Source organism: Hibiscus syriacus, unplaced genomic scaffold (assembly GCF_006381635.1).
Source record: "Hibiscus syriacus cultivar Baekdansim isolate YM2019G1 unplaced genomic scaffold, ASM638163v2 tig00112471_pilon, whole genome shotgun sequence".
Lineage (NCBI taxonomy): Eukaryota > Viridiplantae > Streptophyta > Magnoliopsida > Malvales > Malvaceae > Hibiscus > Hibiscus syriacus.
The window spans coordinates 210,048-230,941 of NW_024063340.1; the positions used below are offsets into that span (position 1 = coordinate 210,048).

At 35.5% G+C, this 20,894-nt stretch overlaps 3 protein-coding genes across 4 annotated transcripts; 2 read left to right on the plus strand and 1 right to left on the minus strand.

Annotated features, from left to right (window-relative positions):
• The first annotated feature begins 427 nt into the window (after nt 1-427).
• LOC120179990 lies at nt 428-5,982 on the plus strand. The gene is made up of 7 exons (XM_039185430.1): nt 428-923; nt 2,398-2,497; nt 3,393-3,458; nt 4,292-4,409; nt 4,781-4,863; nt 5,291-5,352; nt 5,867-5,982. Exons 1-7 carry the CDS (start codon nt 688-690, stop codon nt 5,976-5,978), a joined length of 777 nt encoding a protein of 258 aa, XP_039041361.1. The 5' UTR covers nt 428-687; the 3' UTR covers nt 5,979-5,982.
• Nucleotides 5,983-8,450: 2,468 nt separating this feature from the next.
• On the minus strand, nt 8,451-16,531 carry LOC120179989 (flowering time control protein FPA-like). 2 transcript variants are annotated; one of them, XM_039185429.1, is made up of 5 exons: nt 16,408-16,531; nt 16,011-16,310; nt 10,724-11,943; nt 9,103-10,329; nt 8,455-8,749 (listed from the first exon to the last, which is right to left on the minus strand). In XM_039185429.1, the coding sequence occupies exons 1-4, from the start codon at nt 16,408-16,410 to the stop codon at nt 9,138-9,140; spliced, it is 2,715 nt and encodes a 904-aa protein (XP_039041360.1). In that variant the 5' UTR covers nt 16,411-16,531; the 3' UTR covers nt 8,455-8,749; nt 9,103-9,137. The 2 variants fall into 2 exon arrangements, with proteins under 2 accessions (XP_039041358.1, XP_039041360.1); XM_039185427.1 differs by having other exon boundaries at nt 8,451-10,329.
• A 3,110-nt stretch (nt 16,532-19,641) lies between these two features.
• LOC120179942 lies at nt 19,642-20,716 on the plus strand. The gene has a single exon (XM_039185389.1). The coding sequence runs from the start codon at nt 19,731-19,733 to the stop codon at nt 20,685-20,687; it is 957 nt and encodes a 318-aa protein (XP_039041320.1). The 5' UTR covers nt 19,642-19,730; the 3' UTR covers nt 20,688-20,716.
• The last annotated feature ends 178 nt before the right edge of the window (nt 20,717-20,894 follow it).

The following is a 20,894-nucleotide window of genomic DNA, read 5'->3' on the forward strand; positions in this document are numbered from 1 at the left end:
TAATTTTTGAGTGCTTAATATTAGTTATAGGTGAAAAATCATTTTTTTATGGTAAACTACGATTTAGTACTAAACTATCTGTTTTTGTCTGTTTTAATACTTAATTTTTTATTTTTTTAAATCATAATTAACATTTAGTTTTTATTTCATTTTAGTACCCTCACTGTTAAAAACTTAATGTGTTTAATACCTAAACTATTAGTTTTAGTCCGTTTTATTACCTAATTTTTTTTTCAAAACTTAACTTTAAAATTTGAATGGATACTAAAATGAAACAAAAACAAAACTTTAGGTATGATTTTGAAAATAATAAAATTTAGATACCAAAATGGATTAAAACTAATAGTTTAGGTATTAAATATAAAATTTACCCTTTTTTATTATAGAAAATTCCCAAAATGGCCTTAAGCATGCAAAGAGAGGAAATAAAGTGGAAAAGGCAAAAATGAAATAAGAAATATTCGCATTTCTAGGTTGGAAATCGGAAAACAGCTCTCCAGTCTCCATTTCAATCCCTTTGCAAGAATCCACTCTTTCCTCCTCCCTTTTGTTTTCCGATTTAATTAAATTTGTCACGCATACATTCGCTATCATAATTACTCCAAATGCTAGATTTATTTCCAATTCCTAATCCCCAACGTTAGAACTTCGTAGGAACAGAAAGGATTTTTGACTTTTTTATGATCAATGGCTGCGAGTGCGAATCCGACGGGGAATAATCAGGAGGGCTCGTCGAACCAGAACGTAACACCTACTCCTCCTCCACCAGCCAATGGCGTTTCCGTCAATTCGAACAACAGCGGGGGCAATACATCCGCCGCCGCCGTATCGACTGATACGCAGTCCGCGTTGAGGCACAACCCTGGCATCTCCCTCGACTGGACTCCTGAAGAGCAAACGATGCTCGAAGATTTGCTCGTCAAGTAAGCTCCCTCCGCGTATTCATCATTTCATTTTGTTTACATCTGTTATCGTTTTATTCCTTTAATTTCTTATACTGATGGAACTTGTTACTCACTTTTTGTTCTTCAACTAATTGTTAATTTAATAAGCTTTAAAAAAAATTGAAACTGGGAATCTTAGTTACACATTAATTATATTAATTTTCGTCTTTTATAATTGATTCTAAGTTGCAAAATAAATTAGTCTTTTTGATGCCAGTACTTTTCAGTTTTAGCGAGTATGCTTGTTGCTCAATTTGATTCACAGGTTCAAGGGAAATGAAGAGATAATTTTATTCTTTCCTTATACCTTTGTTCCTTGGACATATTTGGTTGTATTACTTTATGCCTTTTGTTTTGGTAAATCGTGCTTCCGTATTACCTTGTTTTCCTTCTTCGGGTCAAACTTTATGCTATATATAGTATCATGGTCCACTCTCCATTTAAGTGAATGATGAACTACTTTTAGTTATGAGGTCCGAGACTGACCAATTAAATATTCTTGGCGGTTTTCTGGATGTTAAATACCATTGAATGAGTTATTTGGCATTGAAAACACATCACGTTATGGCAGGGTAACATCTCACGTTATGGCATTGAAAATACCATTTAATGGGATTAAGAGATTATCTGTGGTTGAACTCCTCACTTATTTGGTATGGATAGCTTATGAGTCTAGGCGTGGATGTTATTATTTGGGCATCTTGTTTGGGCTACCAGATTTATGTTCTTAATTTCTTGGCACGGATATTGGCAAGAATTGATTGAAACTTCACCATGGGTTCATGAACGTACACCTTTGGCTAATTTAATTCTATGGAGAATTCCAGACTTTCCTGCAAGCTTGGGACGAACATGGTTGGCGATTCAATAGGTGAATAGGGTTTCTTGAGTTATGAATTATATTTTTTATGTTCTCCACCTTATTGAATCAATGCACTCTAACACAGTGCAATAATTCCTGGCACTGTGACCACGATAAATATGTGGATGGACTTTTTTTTTTACCATCTTGACATTTAGTTCAATGATAGTTTTTCTTTTCTTGTTACTTGCATTTATGTTGTTGTTATCATTTAGGATAAGTGGTGTTTCCAAGATAAAAACTATCAGCCTGATGGTTACAGTTAAAGCAGTATGTTTCATATATAATATGTAGTTTATATGTGAGTTTAGGTAGTGGGTCTGTTGGTTGTCCATCTGGACCCCCTCATATAACTATCCTGTAAGAAATCTAATGTAAATGCTAAATTTTGACGCTGGCTTACGTAATAGCTTCTATTATACATGTTTCTTGTTTTGTTATGCCGGAAATTAATAATGTATTTCTCCTGGTTGAGTCTCGGGCATACTTGATTTTCTGTTGTTCATCCTTGTATATTTCCTCACTTGCCTTTGATACATGAAGGCAGCTCAATTAATCGACATATATATCTGGCAATATCTCTGTTTGCAGGTATGCCTCAGATTCAACCATAGTCCGCTATGCTAAGATTGCGATGCAGTTGAAGGACAAAACAGTTCGGGAGGTGGCCCTGCGTTGTAGATGGATGTCTGTAAGTTGCTCATTTCAAATTGTATGTTTTTAAAGATCTGGGACCAATAAGGTTTTGGAAAATTGATTTTCGTGATAAGCCCATAATTTGTCCTTGTTCAGAGCAATTTATCTGGTTTTAAAGATTGGCATAATTACACAATTGCCCCCCAACATTTGCAAAATGTTAACTTTGCCCCTTATTCTTTTTTTTTGGGATCATTTTATCTCCCAACATTTCAATTTTTGGTCAAAACAAACCCTATTGGATGAAAACCTTTAGTTGACTAACGATTAACTCATGTTACTGACATGGCATGTGCCACATCACCCAAAATGATGACGTGGTATGTGTCACGCCACCCAAAATGATGCCATGACACATGCCCCGTCAGCAATTGATCACATGTGGAAATGCCACGTCAGCAACACGTGTTGAAAGTTAGTCAACTAACAGTTTCCATCCAACATGGCCTGTTCCCCCAAAAAAAAAAGAATAGGGGCAAAGTGACCATTTGTGCAAACGTTGGAGGTAATTATGTAATTATGCCTTAAAGATTTGTCCTTGTTCAGTGCAATTTGTCTTTTGGGCCAATACTTATTATCGTAACAGCTTAACAGGATAGGTTTTTAACGGATTCTCATTTTTCTCCTGTTCTCTGTTGATGGATGCCTTATTCTTTTCTAAGTTGTTTTTCACCAGAAAAATGTTCTATAGCTCATTGGGCAAAAGGTGCATGGCTAGTTTGGGTACTAGCATCTCTCTGTAAAATGAATTTTAGTTCATTTGTGTATTGTCTATAGTGTAATGTCTGCAAAATGTGTCATAATCTTTTCGCTTGCACTTCGAGTAAATATTCATATGAATGTGCATTCTATTTGTGTGCCAAAAAATACCTAGTGCAATATGCTTGCAGAAAAAGGAAAATGGCAAACGAAGGAAAGACGATCATAATTCAGCAAGGAAAAATAAAGACAGAAGGGTATTCTGTTTTTCTCCTGATTCTTCATGCTAGTACAATTCATATGTGCAATGTACTTCTACAATGCTTTATGTTTCATAATTGTTCCTTGAAGTATTTCTTTAGAAGAAAGTTCTTTCCCTGTGATTGTTTCTTGGACAAAATTGGCTAGCCTGTTTGGTAACTTTAGTGGCTTATTATTCTCTGTATGAATTCTGAATATGTTTTCTGTGGTCACTGACCTTTGACCTGTGATTGAGTATAGCTCGTTTTGTCATTCTTGACATGACAATTGCTTCAAATGTATATCTCACACACCACTCTTGTGATTGTTACGTGCTCATCATCCTCCATTTTACATGCATATTGAAATTCTTGAAATAAGGGTGTGCCTGAAAAGATTCAGGCAGGAGGAAACTCGATAATAAATCATGGTTACATAACTAGGTGGTATATATAACACAATTATGTAATGGTCCACTGTGCCTCAGGTATTGACTATCAGATGAATAAAACATATAGTCTGAGGCATAACTAGATATGGTTAAAAATTGTAATTTGTGTAGATAAGGGCTACTCCATAATATGTCCAACCTAGATAGATCTTTTGCATGAGATTCCACACTAATTCTTTTGAGTTTTTTTTAAAGAAATTTCTTGATTGTTTCATGTGTTTTTCTAACCCATTGTTCTTTAGTTCAGCTGGTGATTGGAGTGGGACTGCTCTACCTTCCAATTAAAAGTTTCCTCACCCCCCTTGTTTATGCATTCCATCTATTTGTATCTTAGCTCATTTCTTAGGTAGGTTACTTCTGTTTTTGAAACCTCAAGTTTGTAAGGACATTGTTTCACAGGAAAAGGGTACAGACTCTTCAGCGAAGTCTACGCCTCATTTAACAGCTCGGCCTAATTGTCCTGCATATTCTCTACCAATGATCCCTATGGATAATGATGATGGAATTCCATACGAAGGTTTGGTTAACACATATATTAGGGAGGACTTTAGTGTTTACCAATATAAAAATTACAGCTGGGCTGAAGCTTGCAGCTGAACATTTTATGCTCAGTCAGTGTAAAAAAAAAACCTTGTTTTCTATTAAAAATTATTAAATTTGATCAAGCTTAAAACTGGATGTACCATGCACGCTGGTTCTTTGGAGCTGACAAGGGTTGGCGACCACATAGAGTATAAAAACCTTACATCGAGTTTAAGATTTATCGACTGATCTTTTTTATAGAAAAAATAATATAGGGGTTGAGAGTGAATCAGATTTGAGATGTCAATATAGTGAATTTGCTTTCTTTACACTGTTTTCTTAAAGAATTTGAATTTTCTTTTTCAGCCATTGGTGGTGTGACGGGAGAGCTGTTTGAACAAAATGCTCAAATGTTTAATCAGATTTCTGCAAATTTCGCAGCTTTCCAGGTGAAGGATATAGTTTCAAACTTTCCATAAATTTTCCTTCACAAATCACAATTATGTGCTAAGAAGATCTGCACTTGATATTCTTCTGAGGAATATTTTATATAATTTTACATTCATTAGTGCTGCTGTTGCTTAATTTCCCTTTGTGTGGTCCTCTCTCTCATTTTTTTTATTGTCAAATAAATCATTGTATTTTATTTGAGTTGAAATCTTTCTTTATGTTCTCTAAATCTTATTATAAATTCTTTTTCCATCCCTTGTTTATATTAGGCCATTGTTGGTTTCGATTGAAAGCGGCAACAAGATAAAATAATGGAATGAGAGGAAAGAAAAGAAAAGAAAAAGATATCAACTTACAGAAATGAACTTAATTCCCTAGTAGCTAATTACTGTATTTATTGGTATTATTACGTTGTTTTCCACGCAGGTACATGACAATATAAATCTCTTATGCAAAGCGCGGGACAACATCCTCACAATCATGAATGAGTATGTTGTTATCTTTATGATTTGAGGAGTATGGTATCTTTGTTGCATGCTATTTCCGGTAAAGACATTTGCAATAGTTTCATGTGACATTTAGTTGGTTCAGAATTCATTAGCTGAGGTCATAAGTGGAAGTGAAAAAGGTTAAATCCTTCTTCATGGTTTAGGTAATGACTGAATGATAAATGGTTTAAATCTATTGGTGCCCATCCCCAGCCCGAATTTTTTCCATAAGGGATTGAAGTCTGATCCATTATTCCTATTTTTATTAACGCCTACTGGCTCAGAAACTGCGTAAATGATTGGTTATTGGAACCAGTATGAGGATGACCAAGCTCTTCACTCGGGACCATGGGTCTCCATTTCTAGGAACAGTCGGATAAAGACGATCCTGTTGTAGCTGCCTCTCTGGATAGAGGGGAATCATAAAAACTTCCACCCTTCATGAATGCATCATTTATTGCCTTATTTATATCATGCACTTCTTTAATGATACTGTTTTATTTTTCCTTTCCAGTTTGAATGACCTGCCAGAGGTAATGAAGCAAATGCCTCCACTTCCGGTCAAGGTAAACGAAGAACTTGCCAGCAACATCCTCGGTCATTCATCGCCTCGGATGAAATCATGATTCGGTGTTTTGGGGTGGGGGGGGGTCTTACCTATACCCAACCATTTGTCTCAGAGCAGGGAATCAAGTAAAATAAGGTAAAAATTAAATCATTTTGTCAAATTAAAGTAGTTTTCCATGTGTGTTATTTCTGATAAATTAGAATGCAATGATTTATGCTTGTGTTCACGTTTGGATTAATTTTAGGAGCTATGTAGGATGTGAATATTTAGTTGCGTAGAAGGAAATTACTTGCTGTATTATCATTTGCTTATATTAGTTGCTCACCGGGACATGGTGTCCAGTGCTGGATACTTGTGGAAATTCATTTTTATTTTTATACTTCGTTTCATATATTTGAAGGATCAGATTTCATATTCATATCTAAAGATACGTCAGAATACATGATGTACATCAAACCTTGTGTAAGGGTGAATAAAATTTGATCCAATTTAATGTTTCTTCTTAATTTCAAGTTGTTTGAGTTAATTCAAACTAATTTTAAGTTTGAATAAAATCTGAATTTTAGAACTTCTAATAACTGTAAAACTGAATGTTATAACCGTCCTCTTGGTAAAAAAAAAAAATGGCAGTCCCTTGTTCTCCCATATGTAATGGGGTAAGGGGAGGTAAGATAGTAGGCTGCTCCCAACACCAGGTTGAGAGAGCAGCTTCCATAGAAGACCTCCGAATTATGAAATGCACTCGATCCCGCGATCTCAAGGTTAAGAACCTTGTGCTATACCAACTACGCAAAAGGAAAGAAATGTTAATTCCTTTTTACCCCGGCATCCCCATGCCTAGTAGATCAGCTCTCGGTGCTCGAACCGGCGTTAGAGTCGTCATTGCCGGCGATCGTGGCACCGGTAAATCCAGCCTCATCTCAGCAGCAGCCTCTGACTCTTTTCCCGACTATGTTCAGGCTGTTCTCCCCCCAACTAGCCTCCCATCTGACTTTTATAACTGTCCTCTTGGTATTTACAGTTAATTGGTTTGTGATTTGGTTCATCATTATTTTATTTTATTTTATTTTATCAATTCTGCTATCCTTTTAATTTCATTTTGATTAAATTTAAGTCATGTGCACCTTAACAATAGAATACTCGTGTAACTTTAATCCTTTTTACAATAATTTCTTTCTAATTTAGTTTTTTAACTTTTCATACTATTTAGTTTGATCTTTTCGGTGTAACAATTTGCAGATTCTTTCTTTCCATTAATTTCTTTAATTTTTTTATATTCGTATCAATATTTTATCTTTAAAATCTTTTATTATAAAAATAACATTTCATTTTTCATTTATTAAACAATAAAGTACACAAATGATCTTCGATTATGTGATGTTATTTTATTAAGTCCATCGACTATTAAAAGTTATAAAATGGTCTTTTGATTATAGGGTGGTGTTTTGTTGAGTCCATCGATTATTAAAAGTTACAAAACAATCAATTGGCTATTCTTATGTTTCAAATTTGTCCTTTTTGATAAAAAAAAATAAATTGTCGTATGAGCAAGATGTTAAAATGCTAACCGATATATGATAGTTGTTTAAATTTTAAGATAAAATTTATCATATCACAACGAAAAAAGATAAGTTTGAAACATATGAATAGTCAGATGATTATTTTGTAACTTTTAATAGTCGAAGTATATAACAAAACAACACTCTATAATCGAGTGATCATTTTGTAACTTTTAATAGTTGAGGGATGCAACAAAACAACATCCCGTAGCCAGGGAATCATTTGTGTAATTTACCCTAAATAATATTATAAATCTTACACGTGAAAAAAATAAGAAGAATTATATTTATATATAGTATATAATTAGAGAGTTTAAATTAGAAATAATATCATGATTTTACAAATAATTACAATTAAATTTGAACAAATCTATTTGATTCGACTTAAATTTATAATTTGATACAAAAAGAAATTTAAATAAAATTTGAATGATAACTTAATATTCGTAAATTTTATATCTAATCTCGATTTCATGAGAACTACACATCGTTAAATTATTACCCTAGTTTTAAGTTGATATTTAAACTTTTGAACATTCTAATTTCATCTAAAACTATGACATTATATATTCATATCTATACTTTTGAACATTTCAAATTAATCCCAAAATTATAACCCCCATTTTAAGTTGACCCCCAAACTTTTGAACATTTCAACAACATCCCAAAAATCATTTAAAAGTTCGAGTGACAAATTTAGAATAAGGATCATGATTTAGGGATGAATTTAGAATATTCAAAAGTTAAGAATCAATTTAGAATGAAAATCATAACTGGAGAATGCAATCAAAATGTTCAAACGTTTAATACCAATATAAAATAAAAGTCATAATTTGAGGACGTAAAATACAATTTAAAATTTCTTTAAGTAATTTAAATGTTGGTCCTATTAACATCTCCCCTTTAATAATTAAAACTTTCCACTTGGAACTAATGTGCTATGAGAGCCATCTACTTGGCATTTGAATTGCAATACCCAAATATCAAACTCTAGGGTAGAATAAGAGTAATAGGACCACAACCATGAATAAAAGAACCGTGCATCACAAGCAAGGCGCAGAAAAATACAAAAAGCATACAACACAAGTTACTTGTAGGTTTCCAAAACACCGTATGCACAATGCTTCAGTGGTCCCAATGCTCATGGTCGGACTCCATTGCGTTCACATTGGGCCTTATTGTTGTTGACGCCGCATGGCATCTACTTCCGACAAGTATCACAACAAATAGTTCGAACAAAGCACATAGAAATCTTTGTAGAATCAGCGTCCTGAGAGGTCCACCAATGGTAGTTTCCAACAAATCATGATTTTGCACTCATGATGAATATAATGCATGCTTCAAAACAAAACCGAGGACCGACGATAATAATAACGAATATTTTGTGAATTGAAGGTAGCTATTAACATGGAAGGATTGAACAAGAAATACATATTTAAGTAGCTTCATCACTGAACATTTCTAACATACAGCAATAAGTATCTGAGATTGGAATTTCTCAAGCAAAGTGCTAAAAAGCTGATATTATTGACCGACTCGTTTGGAAGACTCTGAATCAAACCAATGGAATACGAAACAAGGTGAAATTTCATGAAGCTAGTTTTTGAGAGTAATAGATGTTACCCAACGCGCCGAAGTTGAATCCGGGAGCAGTTTGTTCAGGTTCCTTTCCCTTGTTGAATTTGTTGAAGAAGAGCTGCTGCTAGCTGTAATGTTGCTTGCAAGCGTTTCTGTGGATCCCCATCGCCTTCCTCCGTTATGCCGGTACCTTGCAGTTGACTTCTTTGAGTTTCTTGAGACACTGCTGCAGCTGAGTTCCATGTCTGCTGCTGTTGCAACTGCTGCAGTTGAGAAAACTGAGATGCTGAAAGCTCTGGAACAGCCTGGTTATTTTGTAAACCGTACCCCTGTTGTAGTCTCATCATGTCGGAGTGGTCCATTGTGTTTGTGTGCTGAAAATTCTCCCCCATTGAAGCATTTGCAACATTCCCAACCTGCCCTTGCTGCCCAATAAGAGATGACGCTAGTTGTGCTAGTTGTTCTGGTTGAAGGGCATTAATCGGCATAGACGGAGATTTGAATTCAGGCATAGAGGGCTTGCTATTTCCAGATAATGGAATCCCAGAACTTCCACTGGTACTAGAATATGTTTCTTGCACTGCCCTTGGCATAACTGATTGATGTCCCTGAATTGCTGGATCAAAGCCGGAAACTTGAGGGCCATTTCTGTTGACAGAAGCCGGACGCTGCTGATCGAGAGAAGACCAGCCTGGTCCATACACTGCGTTTTGCTGGGGTGCATAATCATGCTTCTGCTCATGATACAAGTCCGATACATTTCCAACAGAATGAGCAGGCCCGGAAAGTGAAACAGGTGGAGCTGATGTTGCCCCATTACCCGAGTATGAGGAGTCTTTAATACCTTGCCTACTTAATTCTGGATAAGGCATAGAAGGAAATGGCCCTGAAGTTGTTGATGGCTTTGCAAAAGATGTATCACCATAAAAAGGAAACGAGTTTGAATCGCCTCTTACACTTGGATGAGCAGAACTGGTGGAACCAGAATGATCTAATCTCAAAATAACACCTGAAATGCTCAGTTTCCCAGGTACTTTCAGTACTTTCTCGGAAAAATCTGATGGTGGTACAAGAAATAAAGTGGTTTTATCGTCTAATTTAGAAACAGCTGCTCGCTGCTTCTCTCCCAGGTAATTCATGAATTCGTTATAGAATCCCATGTCATCGTCACTTTCTGGAACAAAGAAAACAACCCAAGCACTAGATGCTTGATAATAATGCTTTGCAAGCATGTCTAAACCAGTCCTTGCTGTGCAATCTAAGAATTCAGGCCTGCAGCATCAAGGTAGGGCTAATAAGTAAAATTTGTTGAAGGATGGGTGGTAAATGGAAATGACGCTATCAGAAAAATTATGTGATGCCTTGTGAAGTCGAAAAGATGCATTCATTTTTCATGATCACTTTCCTTTTTCTTTTGGTAAAATCTAAAGTTAGTACATAAATACTTTGCAGAAATACTTCTACTTCATATTGTATCAAATCGTTTAATAAATAATTAAATCTTTATTCTACCAACTAGAAATATGCAGTCAATTTGTGGCTTAAAACCATGACCTGAATAGGGGAAACAAAACTGGGCAATTCCACTTCACAAGACCCGCTTTTATGATAACGGAGGAATCAGTAAGAACAAATGTTATCCATGAGAGGTTTTTTTACTACTTACAGCATCATGTCAAGGACTGTTCCAACAGGAAAGCAGCGAGCACGACATACAGGTGTTCCACCCTTGGCTATTGTCCCCTCCCATTTCCACTCTTTCAATGATGGCTGATCCAGCTCCTGAGTAAATCTTTTCCTCTCAGCAATATTTGATTGTAGAGAACCAGAAACAGACCCTACCGGAAAATCATCGTAAGATGGCTTCCAGTGATTGTTCCTTTCTCCACGCATTGAAGTAAAACTCGTTTGCCGATCAGTAACCTGTTTATACCCCAAAGCTGCAGGCTCAAAGTGCTTATCAAAGGCTTCAGGTTGAGGAATATCAGAGAGCATCCTTGGAAAAACACGTTTTTCTTGTTCAAGATCAGATAAATTGTACTCTGGTAACTCTTTCTCAGGAGGAAAGGAACCGGTTCTCATTTTCTTGGCACCATGGACGGGATAGTTGTCTTCAGGCATATCCCAAGGTTCTTCGTAGAATGCATTTTTCTGAGGTAATTTTGGAGGATAATCCTGGTACCTTATTGGACTTTTACTATGTTCATAAATATCTTGTGGTACTCGAGGATCAGGCTCCCCTTCCCCAAACCTCCGGGGTTCATATGTATTTCCACCAGTCCATAAATTACCTTTCCTCTTGAAACTATAGACATCATCACCAGAATCATAAGTTGACATATAAGGAGATCTGATGCTTGCATCTTCTGGTAAGTCTGAATAGCTCCTATCATGCAGAAAGTTCTCAGAAGATCCCAAGCGACCATTTGACCTGAAATGGGGAGAGTTGGGGGAATTCACTGAGCCCCTTCCACCGGAGGATGACCCACCATCACTTTTCGCGAAACAAATATGCACACGGGGATTACCAAATAACTTCCCCTGAAGAGTCTCTTTTGCCCTGCAAGCTGCTGATAAGCGCGTAAAGCGAACAAAAGCATAGCTACGTCCTGGAAACACAGTAATCTTCTCTATCTCACCAAATGGAGAGAAAGCCTTCTTCAAAATCATTTCATCCACTTTCAATGAAGCTGGAAATCCTATCCAGAGGACCTCACTGGGATCACCACTTCTATCACTCCCCTTTGATTTGTCATGGGTAAAACGTTCAGGGCTAGTACGACGTGCTCTATTGTCCCTTGAAGAGAAAGGCGACCTTACTTTAGAGCGTTGCTCATCTCGATGGGGCAAGTAGTCCTCATCACGTGATGGTGTTGATGACTTATCCTGTAATTAAGAATATCACCAGGTAAGGGGAAAACCAACCCTTACTAAAGCAATCTTATATAACTCTAATCCAGATTGATCAAGTTTAAAATGAAAAAGGTAGAGAAATCAGGTGGATTGATATGGAGAAAGAAATTAAGTTGTGCATATGTACTAGTATATGCAGGACTAACCATTTCAGTACATATGCACGACTAACCATTTCCAGTGGCAAACGCACTCTAAAGACATTGGACAATGGTATTGCAAGCTTCTGACGCTAATGATTAATATGTTAGCAAACCATATCAAGTGCAGGGCTTGTACACTTGATATGGCTTGCTAACAAAATAACCAGCCACTGTGCTAATTCTCCTCAAGATCCTACTGCCTCAGTGGTCAAGGTGGAAGTAAAAACACCTAATAGGCATAGTATTGGAGATTTTGACTAAATTTGTCAGATTAAACATCCCTTTTTGAGGGTGTGAAATGCTCTATAGAATAAGCCCCGAGGATTTGTAAACTATATATTTTTTCTCTCTCATGAATTGATGGTGTTGCAATTTATGTACTTTTTTTTCAATCAATATGCTTCAATGTCAAAGGATCAACTACTTATGACCTATAAAAAATCAATCAGAACCAAGCCTCTATAGATTTGTGCAAAATTTGATGGGAGGCAATAGATTTTCATTAGTATCCCTTGCTTCTATTTAATCACATGCATACTCCAAATCTCTTAACAAATTGTAGAACAGCAACTAAACTTTCATCAAGCAAACCCCAGCCAAAAGAAGTTTAATGTCCATAGTTCTTAAGAGTACATATTAAAAACTTAGGTAAACTAACAACACTTCACACAGAAAAAAAATCTCCCTGCTCTAACAACAAATTCACCCACCCATTCACACATCTCATCATAAGTGAAAAACAATGCCATTGATTCACAGCACACTAACACATGTAATTGTATTGTAACCTGCGGGTCTGCCACAAGCACATGTACGCCTTAAAGTTTGCAGAGAAGATTAACAATATGACATAAAAATCATGCTGTGCAACTGAGAGGTGCATCATCATAGGTAGAAAACATCAATCTTATGAACATACAAGAGTTTTCATCACTTCTTAAGTGAACGCGGTCACTGACAGAATAGCTAGTCAATAATAGTTCCCAAGTCTAGTCCTGCAAACCTTGCTCAAAGAACTCATACCACAAGATATTAGAGTTTCGAGTTCTGAGAATAAATATGGCAAGCAATGATAGCCAGCTCATCGTATAAATCTTGACTTAATACGCACATTGGTTTTGTATTCGATTATAATCTGAAGGCATCATATATACATTCAAGACTACCTAGAACTCCTACATCCAGAAACAGAGATGACAGTTTTAAAGCAATCAAACAACAAGGCTTGCTTGATTTATCTATGCCACCCCGATTTTGCCGTCCTTTTTGGCACCAACTCAATCTTGAAAAGCAGAGAGATTTAAAATAATAATTATGACATTAAATGATCATTTCAGCACTGAAAAGCTACTTTTCAGTCATTCTTTGCAATTAATAATTTGCTTAAACTAAGGGGTCGTTTTAGATTGCATATGGCCAACAAGTAGCACGAAATATATAGTGAAAGTAATGACTAATTATCATGGTATTCCAAGGTTTATAAACACCCCCTCATAAGGGAATGTACACAAGATTAGCAATGTGTCCTGGGACAAGTCGATGGCACAAGGAAGACAGAGTAGGTATTTACATCTTGTGTTCCATGGTGCATTGAGTGGAGAGTAATTCTGGATTTACGCTGTTCCTGCTGATATGGAAACATTTCAGAGAAAGTACAGATATGGACCCCGAAAGCTTGCTGTCACATCTGTTAGCATTTGAGAAACATATTGCTTTTGAAATCTGACTCTTTAATTTATATAGTTAAAATTTATACTTTTGAGACTTTGTAGATTAGGAAATGTCACTACTATCAATTTAGCATAAATCAATGTTAATGATCTTCCTTCTGCAGCTTTCCACTACAGTGCATGATTCATTTCTTGAAATTTCAAATTAGATTGGTGTTTTATTCAAGATCTAGTGATCATCAATTCAGGTTATTTTCCTCCGTTTCTCTTGACTCCAACTTTCCTATATCAGAATTTATCATTAAAACATTTAATTATTTCATTATTCTTCATGTATCCTTCAAAAAGGACACACATTAGAACTCAAGTAATATTTATTGCTAGCAAAGAAAAGGTTAATGCCCCATGAATCTTGTTAATGATACATTATCCTCAGTTATTCACTCATACTCGTATGCAATCCATGGTATGCTTCATGATGTCAGCAGACATAAGAGTACTTCTAGATCGTGTAGCACAAAAATGGCCTAGAAAACTTAAAAACAATCTACTTCACCAGAAAACATATGTTTATTTTCAAGTGGCTGCAGGTGTGAGCATATCTATGGATCATGGAGGTCGAGGAACATATCTTTATGCAGCAGAAAAATGCTGTATCTTGTGTATGCTATATTTTCTTTCATGTAGAAAATTTTCAGATTGCTGCACAGGTTACAATTCCAGTATCAATAGCATTGATGATTACACTGGCATGTACACTGCTCTAGGTCAATATACTTAATCCATCATATTCAACAGTTCAAATTTCAATAGCTGTTTTGCCAGGGTAATTAAGTTGCTAAAAGCTATAATCTGACATTGATGAAATTGATAAAAGTTAACAACTAATCAACTTATTTAAGTCACTGAAAGCTATAATCTGACATTATATGGATTGCGACTGTGCAATTTATGCTGAGTGCCTGGAATGAACTGGGAGAATAACAAAACAAGGAAGAAAGCTTATTGACAAAAGAATGCATCCCTTGTAATGGAGAACCCTTTTTGAGTTTTATGGTTAAGTAAATATCTTTTGAAATCTGAGTCGTGGATAGGAAATGAATAGCATGATTCCACAAGCATCTTCGATGAAAATGCAATCAACATGTTGAAATCAAGCGAGTGGGCAGAAGGAACTAATTTACTCTTATTTTGCCTTTTTCTTTTGTAATGTGATTATTCTTGACATAATTTAGATTTGTGGACCCGATAGTGTACAATTATGGTTATCAATACTCTAAGGCATAATACTAATTGCCAGACCAGAAAAGGTTTTGAGGCTGTTTATGTAATTTGGAAGACCATGCTAAGCCTTACCAAACATCTGAACACTTGGTGCTTGCTTTGGTTTTTATAAGTTGCTATTAAAGGCAAACTTTGCTTATGAAATGTGCTGTGGTGGAGGATATTGGATTCCTAAAGTTGCTGCTATTGGGAGAAATAAACAAATAGAGGATTTCCTCACAAAGAACTATATAATTTAAGTGAAATAGAATCATGATTATGATGTCCACTCTTATTCCTGCTATGATATTTTTTGTTATGGAATGAATCCTCAAGCATATAAGCACCTGAGGTAATTTGGGTTGCGGACCTAAAATTTTTCTATTATTTTTAACCAGGAACTTAGATGGAAACTGCTAATAATTCACAACCAATTGTTCAGTTAAATGGACTGAAACACCATGTTCTTTATTTATAGGCTCTTTTGGTTGCTACTTGCACTGTTTGCATTCTCAAATTTTCTTTAAAAGAAACGGGCAACATTGTAACACAAAATCACAAATTTTAAAAATGAGCAATCAAATAAAAATATTTAACACCTTCAAATATAACTGTTTAAAAACAATTTGAAATTTTGGCATTAAGAAAACAGGCTTTTCCTCTTTGTTTCCATAAGCAGTAAAGCAAGCAGCTAAACTAATATCAACCAAACAGAGCCTAGCAAAGTTAAGCTAATACTCTTTCCCAATTCTATTTTAATTTTGAGGATCTCTTTTGTTTTTCATGCGGTTGGATCAAGTTTTTTTTTAAGATCTTGATTCATGAGCTTCCTTTGACTTCCCTGCCAATCCTTAGCTACTAAACGCACAAATTTTGGGGATTCAATCAAATTTAAATTAATTCCGGGAAAAAACAACAGTATCAAAAGATAAAAAAGTAATATTAGTAATGGTTCAAGACTAACCGCCTTGGCAAACTCAATCCTAAGAGGATTCCCAGCAACGGGAAAACCTTGGAGCGCCCTCATAGCGGAAATAGCTTCTTCATCGTTCATGAAATTGATAAAAGCGTAGCTTCGACCAGGCTGGAATGCGACGCTCTCCAGCTCCCCAAACTGCAAGAAGTGCTCTGTCAGGTCCGGCTCTAGTATACTGTGGGATATATTCCCCACCCAAAGGTGTCTCGACGGCGGCGCATTACTCCGACTCGATCTTCCAGACGGCGGGTGGTCACGCCGCGATCTGTCCCTGCCTCCGCGGCCAGACTGAAAACAATTCATTGAAATAGCAAAACGATGAAAGATTATCTAAGTGAAAATATATGAGATGGTAGATTAGATTGCAAGTTGAAAAATAACTGACCATGACGGATTTTTCTGAAGAATTTAGGGTTCCCCCTTTTCTCGGATCGATTTAGGGTTTTGAAAATCAATAAAATTGGGACTGATATGAGTGTAGGTAAATAATTTTCTTTCTTTCTTTTTTCTTATAAAAAAAATACTTCTTAGGTTTGGGATTTACAGGAAAATAAAGAAAGAAAGAAAAAAAGTAATTTTTTTTTATAATCGTGTTGGCGTCGAAGTGTAAAACTCAACCATACCCTCTACTTTATCTTTACTTTTTTGCGGTAATAACAAATGGGTAAACTACACGTTTAGTACCCATATTATTACTTTTGTTCTATTTTAGTTATTCAATTTTTTTAAAAATCATATTTAACATTAAATTCTAGTTTCATTTTAGTCACTAACTGTTAAAAAATTAACAATTTCTGTCACAATATCAAAATTAAAATATTAGGCATCGTTTAAGATATCCAACATCTAATCTCACAAACTCATTAAATGATTTCGATGATAAAAAAAGATGTTTTTCTCTCTCTAAATATCTCAAATTCGGACAATTGTATTTATAATGTGTATAGTCATCCTCAACTTGGGAAGAAATGGTTAACCGGGCTTCTTCAACTTCGAAAGGGAAATCCTTACTCATTACAATTCTGAAGATTTCTTGGACAACCTATATTTACACATTGTGGGAGGAAATGAATCACAAAATCTTCCAAGGCCGTCACAGATCTACAGATGAATTGCTCAACGTTATTATTGAAGCTGTGCGAATCCAACTTAAGGGTAAAAATATTAATAGAGCTAATAGAATTAATTCAAACCTATGTATTGCTTGGAGTATTACTTAATCAGTCTTTGCTTTTGTAACAGTTGTGTATAATTCTTTTGTATTGATTGATTAATTGTTTTTTGTAGCAGAACACTGCTCTTTGAATAATAAAATTTTGATTTATCAAAAAAAAATTATTTAAAACGTACCATTCCACAAAACTAACTGATAATTAATTGAAAGGAAATTTATTTAATTTAATTATTATTTTAGTCTACATTCTTATTTAGTTGATATAAATACTAATATTAAAATTACAATTAATGCTTTCGTATAATTAGCATTGACATCAATCATAATAATTATATAAATAAATCAACAATAAAATTATATCCACTTTTTTTTTTTTTGTAGAAATCTGCTAGTTATATTAAAAATAGAAAGTATTTATAATTGCAATAAAGATTTCTGAGCATGACCGTAAACATAAACTAAATTATAATTAGGACATTTTCCTATAACCATTAATACAAAAACTAGCCACCTAGATCCAATGTTTTTAAAATCGGATCGGACATTGAACTAGTAAAGGTACTGGTTCACTGGTTCAACCGCGGTTGAACCGGATTTTATATAAAATAATATAATTTTTTTAATTTTACATAATATTCAAAGCAATATTAATATATATGTAACACTTTTTTTAAGTTTACAATATTAAAAGGTATAAAAATATCACAAGTCATAACATATATAAATTAAAAATCATAAAATCAAGTGAAACAAAATGATTCAAATAAACTACAATATAATATTTAAGGTAAAACATATTAAATAATAAATATAATTATATAACTATAATAAAAAAATAAAATTGGGGCTTAAAAAATCATAACAAATGATGTCATTTGGTTTAATTTTTTTAAAAAAAAACAATCCCATATGGCTAAGAAACATAGAAGAGCATCCCAAAAGTTTAAAGAGTAAAAATATGAGAACAAAACAATCTCACATGGTTAAGAAACATAGAAGAACATCACAAGTTACTTCTATAAATAATAGAGGTAATTTGACATTCAAAATCATGGAGCCTTTTAGTGAGCGCAGAGCGAACTATTCTTTCGCTTCAATTGAGCTCAAAGTTTAGACTTCAATCTAACTTCTAATTTTTTTTTGAGTTCGAGCCTTTTTGAGTTCAAGTTTTAATATTATATTTCGAGTTCGAGTTGAACTTGATAATTTTTAGCTCATGAGTTTTTGAGTCGAGTTGGGCTTACTTTTAAAGTTTTCGAGTTTGAGTCGAGCTAAGCAATACTCGAATTTGACTCGGCTCGTTGAACAAACGACGTCGTTTGGTTTAACTTTTTTTTAAAAGAAAAAAAGTGAATCGTGGTTCAAACCGATTTTGCCGGTTTTCAGCTGGTTCACCCCGATTTTACTGGTTTTCAGCCGGTTCATTGCTAGTCTGGTTTTATGAGGTAACCGGACCGGACAGACCACCGGTTCACGGTTCAACCGGTTGAACCGGCTGGTCCTGTTTTGATGACCATGCCTAGATCACACAAAGACCATAAAAGGAAAATGTTAAAAAACCTAACCAATGCTCGAATAAAATAAAGATACAAATAAATCTGATTGTATCACCAAACGAACCACAAAAGGGATAAAACTACTAAAAGACTATCGACAAATCGCAAATCAGAGTTAAGCGACGTGAGAAAACTATACACGAGCACAAAACACGTATCCAAATTAATCCGAGGGTCCAAAACAGGGAAGATCAACAGGATAACAAATAAGCGCCATCTTGATCAGTCGTGGTGATGTTAAATCCAACAATGTGAAAAAAAGATAAACGAAAAAACAAAACAAAAAATTGTAAACTACCAAAAGACAGAAAAATGTGTCATAAAGACAGAGATAAACGTGTAGTAAAAGAAGTGAATATGTCACAACGACATAATTATTCTTATTAAGATAAAAAAAATAACAGGCGGACGACAACCAACATCAAAATCGGTACCACTACCGGTTAAACAAAATTTTAGAAGAAAAAATTAAATTAATAAATAAGATTGACACTAGTTATATAAATAAAATTATATCCAAATTTAAATCATAATAATATCGATAAAACTCATAAAATAATTTGAAATTTTGCATTTTTGTAATGTGTATAGGCTAATATCCATTTTCACGGTGGATAAAGGAATAAACAATTTCAGGTTAAAAATACAGTGGTGGACGTAAAATTTCCTGTAAAAGAAAACTATACGCTTTGTTTACTGTATATAGCAAACTCCCCTTTATTTCGGTCACCATTTTTTCTTACAACCTCTAGAATCGAGATTTTCCCTCCATGGAAACACTAACTTTCCTGCTCGTTTCCCAGATACCAAACACCCCTTCAAAGCTCAACCTCCATCGGCCACACCGTTCTCTTGTTCTTTGCTCAAGATCAACATCAGCTGGTTTTGCTTTCAATCTCAACTCGTAACCCTTTTTCAAGGGTTACAGAGAGATTGAATAATCGATCCGATCTGAATGCGAGATTAAAGGAAACAACGATGTCGTTCCATTTCCCCATTACCAGAGACCAGTCATCTCGGAGTTCCGCCGTGTATGCCGAGAGAATAACCGAGGAACCGCTGCCGCAGACCAACAATAAGAACTCGCAGACCACCGTGACGGTGATGTACCAGACGAATATGGCCGGCTACTGGCGGAACGTGACCATCATATGGTGCAAGAACGTCATGAATTATTCTCTCAACATCATGGTGAACAACGCCGAGGGCGACAACGTTCATTCCACCTGCAAGATCGAGCTCAAACCGTGGCATTTCTGGAGCAGAAAAGGGTACAAATCGTTTGAAGTTGAAGGCAAACCAGTTGATGTTTATTGGGATCTCCGCTCCGCTAAATTCACAAGCGGACCCGAACCGGTTTCCGATTACTACGTCGCCTTAGTCTCCGACGAAGAAGTCGTTTTATTACTCGGAGATTACCGGAAAAAGGCCTACAAAAGAACTAAATCCAGACCGGCTCTGGTGGAACCGGTTCTGTTCTACAAGAAGGAGAATGTATTCGCCAAGAAAAGCTTCGCAACCCGAGCCAAATTCGACGAGAAAAGGAAAGAACACGACATCGTGGTCGAGAGTTCGACGACCGGTTTAAAAGATCCCGAGATGTGGATAAGCATGGATGGGGTGGTTCTGATACACGTCAAGAATTTGCAGTGGAAATTCCGGGGGAACCAGACGGTTCTCGTCGACAAACAGCCGATTCAAGTGATGTGGGACGTTCATGATTGGTTCTTCAGCAGTCCAGGGACCGGGCACGGCTTGTTCATATTCAAACCCATATCGACGGAGTTAACGGATTGTAGTGATAAAGAAGGGAGTAGCCACGGCGGTGACAGTGATACCAGTACCGGAACCTTGTATTATTCGACGTCGAGAAGTAGCCTTTCGTTGACGTCGTCGGAGTTCAGCTTGTTTCTTTATGCATGGAAGATTGAATGAACTTTTTTTTGGTCGTAATTTAATCGTGTAATTTGCAGGGAAAAAAACAAGTGTTTTTAAACGCAATTTCCAATGTGCATAATATATATATACACGCACACGTATACATTTATATTGGACTCGTTTTCGGTAAATTACTTATTTAGTCACTAAATTATGATGTCGATTTTATTACGGTTATTACACAAAAAGTATTTGTCCGCTAAT